The sequence below is a fragment of the Prionailurus bengalensis genome, chromosome A2 (genome assembly GCF_016509475.1).
Source record: "Prionailurus bengalensis isolate Pbe53 chromosome A2, Fcat_Pben_1.1_paternal_pri, whole genome shotgun sequence".
Classification (NCBI taxonomy): Eukaryota; Metazoa; Chordata; class Mammalia; order Carnivora; family Felidae; genus Prionailurus; species Prionailurus bengalensis.
In genome coordinates this window covers 155558748-155564747 of record NC_057348.1, presented here as the reverse complement: position 1 = coordinate 155564747, position 6000 = coordinate 155558748, and the positions used below count along the sequence as shown (strand labels likewise).

Here is a 6000-nt window from a genome sequence, read left to right as displayed (position 1 = left end):
CCTCCTCGCTTCGCCATGGTGGAGCGGGGAGACGCGGCGCCGCTGCTGCGCTGGGCCGAGGGCCCCGCCGTCTCCCCGCCGCAGGCCCCGGAGCCGCAGGCCGGAGGCCGGGGCTGGGGCAGCGGCGGGGGCGGCCGGCCGGCCGCGGAGCCGGCCAGGAGGCGGGGGCCCGAGGAGCTGGGCGCCTCCGAGGTGCTGCTGCAGCCCGGGCGCCTGGAGCTGGGCGACGTGGAGGAGGACCAGGTGGTGGCCGTGTTCGTGGTCACCTTCGACCCCCGCTCGGGTGAGAGCCGCCGCTCCGGGGGCCGGGAGAGGGTCGCGCACCCCGGGGCTTTGGGGGCGGCGGGGGAGGGGCTCGCTGCGCGCGCACCCTCTCCCACACACCTGCACCCCCCACCCCGCCGCCCCCGCTCGCTCGGAGCGGCCAGAGTGCCCCCGCGAGGTCCGGGCGCGGGACGCGGGGCTTTGTTCGCGGAGTCCCCCCGACCCCCTTCTCCTTCCCGTCCCGCGCGGCCTCCCGGCAGATCCGCGGTCCGCGCCCGGGTCCCCACAGCCCTGTTTGCACTTCTCCAGTGCTGCAGGATCCTGTCGGCGGCCGCGGCGCGCTGCCTTTTGTTTTCTGGCTCTGCTGAAAGGTGTTTTTTTTTTTTTAAATTTTTTTCCCCATCAAGAGGAGAAACGCCCCCCAGGTGAACTCCTGAAACAGATTGTACTGAACTTCCAGGTTTTCTGCTTCCCCGCCCTCGCTCCCCGTCACTCCCGGCACGGTAACTTTCCAAGCGGCCAAGTTCACTTGCTCTGGCAGCATCATTTTGAGGAATTAGTGCCGGGAGCATTAAGGGATAGGACTGAGGGATTAAACTGGAGGCGGATTAAAGGAGAAGCCTCCTCAGGTAGACTCTTGATGGTTTGTGTGGAGAATTAAAGGGTTATCTAAAATAATCTTGAGCCTAATTAACCAGGAAGAAAGTGTCCAAGTGAGTGGTGAAAGACTTCGTGGGGGTTCAGAAGTGAGTAAATACACTCTCTGGGAAAGCCTCAGGTGGTTGCTGCGGGGCCTCAAGCCCGAGCTCATCAGCTCTCAGCATTGAAGGAAGGGGTGCCAGTATTCCTGGTTCTGGGGTTTTTGGAAACCCAGATATTTCTGACCCTAACTCCCCGAGGGGAGTCCTGGAATGAAGAGCGCCTGGTAGTGAATGGAAAGAACTTCTTCGTGATCCTCCAGGGAGGAGCTGTAGAACTCATTCACAAGAGCCTGATGGGTGGCCGTGGGGTGGGAGGAGAAAGGCCTGGGATCTTCAGGTGGCAGAAGATAGCGTCCAGGCCGGGTAACTGACCTAGGGTCCGGGATGATAAAGCAGCAAAGATGCAGGAAGAAATGGCACAGAATAGAAAAACAGTTGGTGGAGGGACTAGGCCTTTCAGCCTCCTGTCTGTTCCTTGGCCCTTATCCCAGTGGCGTTCAAACTTTTTTGATTGTGTGTGGCCCACTGTTGGAAGTAAATTTGACTTCACGACCACTACACTCACAGGCATACAAATGAAACTGAAACGAGTTTCATGAAATAGTACTAACCCCTTCTGCATGTGGTGCATACTGGTATTCTCCTTTTTCTTTTTTAACACCTGCTGGCTGACTCGTATGGTTGGGACTCCTAGATACCAGTAATTTCAGAAGCTGCTGTTTCTGACCAAAAGCAGTCTTTATTGGTAAATAAAAACGGATACTTTGTAACTAATAATATTCCTTATCCCCTATCCCATTACCTACAGGTAAATGGACGCAGGCATGGGACTGTGGGAAACGCTGAAGGCTAGCTAGAAGAAACGGCAAGAAAGCACTGACAGGGTCCGATTCCGCAGTGGTATAGCACTGGCAGTAGAGTCTAGGGAGGGGAAAGAGAAAAGGAAAGCCCTACACTAACCACAGATGCAGTTGATGACATTAAAAAGCACTGCAGAGCTGGGACCCTCCCCCTGCCTTGTCAGTCCCAGCTGTGACATCATTTGGATGGGTATATGTATATGGAGTATACATACAAGGGGGTATGTATGTAATGTTTTCAAATTAAGGTTAGTGTGGACAGAAGGGATTGTAACTGGTCCTTGGACTCTTTGTGCAGGTGTTTTACTATGATGGTGTTTCATGTAGTTGTAATCCTCTATTTTGATCAGTTTGTACCCAGTTTATACATGAACAAGCAGACCAAGGGTGATTAAGTAATTTAGAGACATTAACTAGCCAACACATACTTGACTCTTAAGTTCAGTTGTCTAATGTATCCCACACTGTGTGAACCTCTGCCCCCCCAACTTTTCATCCTTACTGTGTCCAGAGGGTGGAGAGGAAGGGAAGGAGTGGGAGAGAGGACAGGGGAAGAGAGAGAGAATGTGTGTTTAGCTTTGGTTGCTTTTGGTTTTTGTTTTTTCTGAAAGCTGCTGTTCCCTGCCCATAAACCTACCTCTCCTTTGTCACCTATCCCAGTCCAACAAGTCTCTTTGCATCTTGTAAAAGTACTCTGGAAAAAAAAAAATACTCTGGTAGTACCTCTATAAAGTGAAAGTAATATGGTGCATCTCCTAATGTAGAAGTTGGAATGAATGAATGCTGAGGTTCCTGGATCCTCAAAGGTTAGCACTAGGGCTCAGAGCTCCTGCTGTGTCCCTTATCTGGTGTTCGAGGCAGTCGCTGTCCGGAGAGGTGAGATGCCAGTTCTCAGTTCCCCAGTGAGCTGGAGACATCACAGGACCAGACCATGTTTCCTGGTTCAGTTCCGTGTCCTCCTCACTCTGCTACTGAGGCTGATCTGCTATGTGTTACTCTTTAATCTTGGTCCATGTTGTTCAGTTGGGTTAGAGCACAATGCTAGTAACCTTGGTCCACCAAGACTTTTGCCTTCCTTAGCCTTTGATACCAAAAATAGTAAAGCAATTACTGGCTTCTTTATAAAAATCAGAACATATCACAGAGCTTCTCACGTGGGAGAGATTGGAGTTTTTTCTCTTGCCTGCCTACCTACCCACTCCCCCGTGTTTCTTCCACCTGTGTCCTGTGTCGTTCCCTAGGAGCCCCTCCCTTCTACCCTGACCTACCCAGTCATTTACTGCCCAGCCCATGGCTATTTCATTCAGCTTCCCATCTGGTGGAAGTAACTGTTGGCACGCGTGCACATGAGAGGGCGAGAGAGAAGATGTGGGAGGAGAGAAATCCACGGTTGTGGTGCACCTTGCGGCTGGGGGAGAGGGGCGGAGAAGGTTGTGAGTGGCCTGTGGTGAAAGCGGATGTAAGAGGGTGTGAGGGAGGAGTGGGTCCTGGTGAGGGTGTGGGAGGGTGTGGGTGGACGTGTGCATGAGCACATGCTTCCAGCAGGAATACACTTAGGGATTCTCAGGCTGATGTATGACAATGGGAGAGAGCAGTTCTTTTATACTTGTGGACACAAGTTTTGGGTTGGGCATCTGTAGGAGGGATCAGAGAAGAGGGTAGAGGCATAATGCATGCGATTTTCATTGGGTTCATGGTTTGAAAATTATGGTGGTCGTATCTACAAATGATGTGAGGACCGGGGCCTCAGGTTCAAGTGCAGTAGAGGCGCGTGCGCTCTCTCTCTCTTTACTCACTCACTCACTCTCACACACTCAGTCTCTCTCTGGAGCAGGGAGCCCTGGGATGGCAGTTCTGGCCATCTGGGCTACAAAGCTGCTATTGACACCAGGCCCAGATGCTTACTATGCAAGCCAGGTGGGAGGGTTTGGCAGCCAGAATCTTGCTTTTTCATTGTGATCAACCCATTATTCAAGCCTTCGATTCTTAAGTTTTTTTTTTTTTTCTGCCCACTTGTGTGTGAGCCTGCAGCAGGTAAAGCTTTGGACACAATCGTTGGGGCTGTTTCTTTATAAGAGGTTCACCTTATTTTTATTTAATGTTTATTTATTTTAGAGCACAGGCAGGGGAGGAGCGGAGAGAGAGAGGGAGACAGAGAATCTGAAGCGGGTCTGCCCTGACAGCAGTGAGCCCGGTGTAGGGCTGGAGCTCACAAACCGTGAGATCATGACCTGAGCCCAAGTCAGAGGCTTAACCCACTGAGCCACTCAGGCGCCCCTGTAAGAGAATTGCTTTAAACTGCTACATTCCCCCCAGCCTGAGTTATTTCGTGGGGGGTCTGCAGATAATTCCTGTGTGGCGTATGCTTGCTTTGGACTGCTGAGGAGGGCACAGGGGAAGGCTGAGGGGAGGAGAGCTGAAGTTTTTGAGATAACCTCTTTTCCTTTTTGTTCTTCCTGATGAGGAATGAATTACTACCCGTTCCTCCCTCAGCCTCTAGCCACCACCTAAAGTACATCTAAACACCTGTTTCATTTAGTGAGTCTAAATGCCCCTAAGTTTATGTATTTAAGATCACTCACACACCAATTTTAATCTCCATACAGTCTCCAAAAGTCCACACCGTACAAGCACGTTCTTTTCCACAGCAGACATGAGGGGGCACGGCAGGATTAAGGTTAGGTGTGGTGTCTGAGACCCAGCTTGGAGCACGGCCCACGTCCCCTGACTTGTGCAAATAGTAAGTGGCTCCAGCCGTGACAGGGGCAGTGACAAAGTAGAGTGAGAACAGAAGATGTGGGACATAATTTTGAGATGCAAAGAGCAGTCCTAAGCACGGCCAGCTCAGAGGGCAAAGAGAGGGTGCTTTCTGCCAACCAACCAGGAGGTCCTTAGAATGATTAAATGCCACATCCTTTCCCAGAGTTCCCTCAGATGTCAGTGGAATGCAGTTGTGGTTAATTTCATTAATCTCACGTTGGCAGAATCTTCCCCGGCTGTTGGTGATTCACCTGCTTGTGGTTTTCAGGGAAAAGTCAGTCTGTGGCCATCTGCTGTGAATTCTGTTTCTTAAAAGAAGAGAGTCAAGCAGGAATAGGAACCATAACACCCACCACTTACTGGGTCCCCACTATGCGGGGGGTTTCGGGGACCTGGTCTCTAATCCTTCTGATGCTGTTCATCATGGTAATGGCTCGGGGCGGTGGGCGGGGGGGGGGGGGGGGGTGGGCAGGAGAAGATGCCCTGAATTCACGGAGCAGAGAGGTCAGAGCCCAGAGGCCAGCCAAGTCTCCAGGGTCAGTGCTCCCTCCTCACACCGCTGCCCAGGGTAATACGATACAGAGTCTGTGAACTGGAAGGGTTTTTCCACTTGAAATTAATGCATCGGAATTCAGCCATGGATCGGTTGAGGGCTGACTTGAAATCACCAGGATTGATTTCTTCCTGCCCGAGGTTTCTTTATCCTGACTCTCCTTTTGCTTCGCGCATACTCTCACCCTAGGTGGTTTTAAAATTATTTAAGACCATTTAAGACCAAAAATCAATAGAAGCTATTTCCTTTTCTGGTGTTTGGAGGCTGAACCAAATAATCTTCTGAGGTTTCTTCCCTCTCTGGCATTTGATGGCCGCCCCCCCCCCCCCCCCCCCCGCCAAGGAAATGGTTCTGTAGAGGGAAGGTGGGGAGGGGAGGCGCCACGTACCCCTGGATTCTTGCCTTTCTTCCCGAGACAAAGTTCCTTTTTACTTCCCAGCTAGAACTAGGGCTCGTGTCTGTGCTGATGAGAGGATGGAACGGGTGAAAAATCAAAGCATATGTTGGGGAGGGAAAAGGGGGCACAAAGCTCTGCTCCTGAGGTCAGAAGGAGCTGTAGGACGTGTGCTGATGCAGCCACCGATAGCAAGACCTCAGGAGGAAATCCTTGATTGGAAACCACCCAACAGGAGGGAGGAGGGGGAAGGAAAGTCATGCGTTTCCCGTTAGAGATTATTTCGGTGAAGATCCTTGCTCTGTCTACTTTAAATACTTTGAGATGAACTTTGTAACGGGCAGCAGCAGTAACAACAGCCCATGTCTGTTCTCCCAGAGCAGTGGTGGTGCCGAATCACCTCAGTGTACACGGAAACAGAAGACAGACGCAGTCCCGTTTGCGGTAGATGGGACAGAGCAGATCTCG

The 6000-nt window shown here is 51.8% G+C and overlaps 1 protein-coding gene across 4 annotated transcripts in view; it reads left to right on the top strand.

Annotated features, from left to right (window-relative positions):
* The window catches only part of DENND11 (DENN domain containing 11), a 54152-nt gene continuing 48152 nt past the window's right edge, over nucleotides 1–6000 (top strand). For all 4 annotated transcript variants that reach the window (XM_043589729.1, XM_043589730.1, XM_043589728.1 and 1 more), the window contains exon 1: nucleotides 1–283. In XM_043589729.1, coding sequence (XP_043445664.1) covers nucleotides 16–283 — 268 coding nt within the window. In that variant the 5' untranslated portion in view covers nucleotides 1–15. The remainder of the gene's footprint in view (nucleotides 284–6000) is intronic.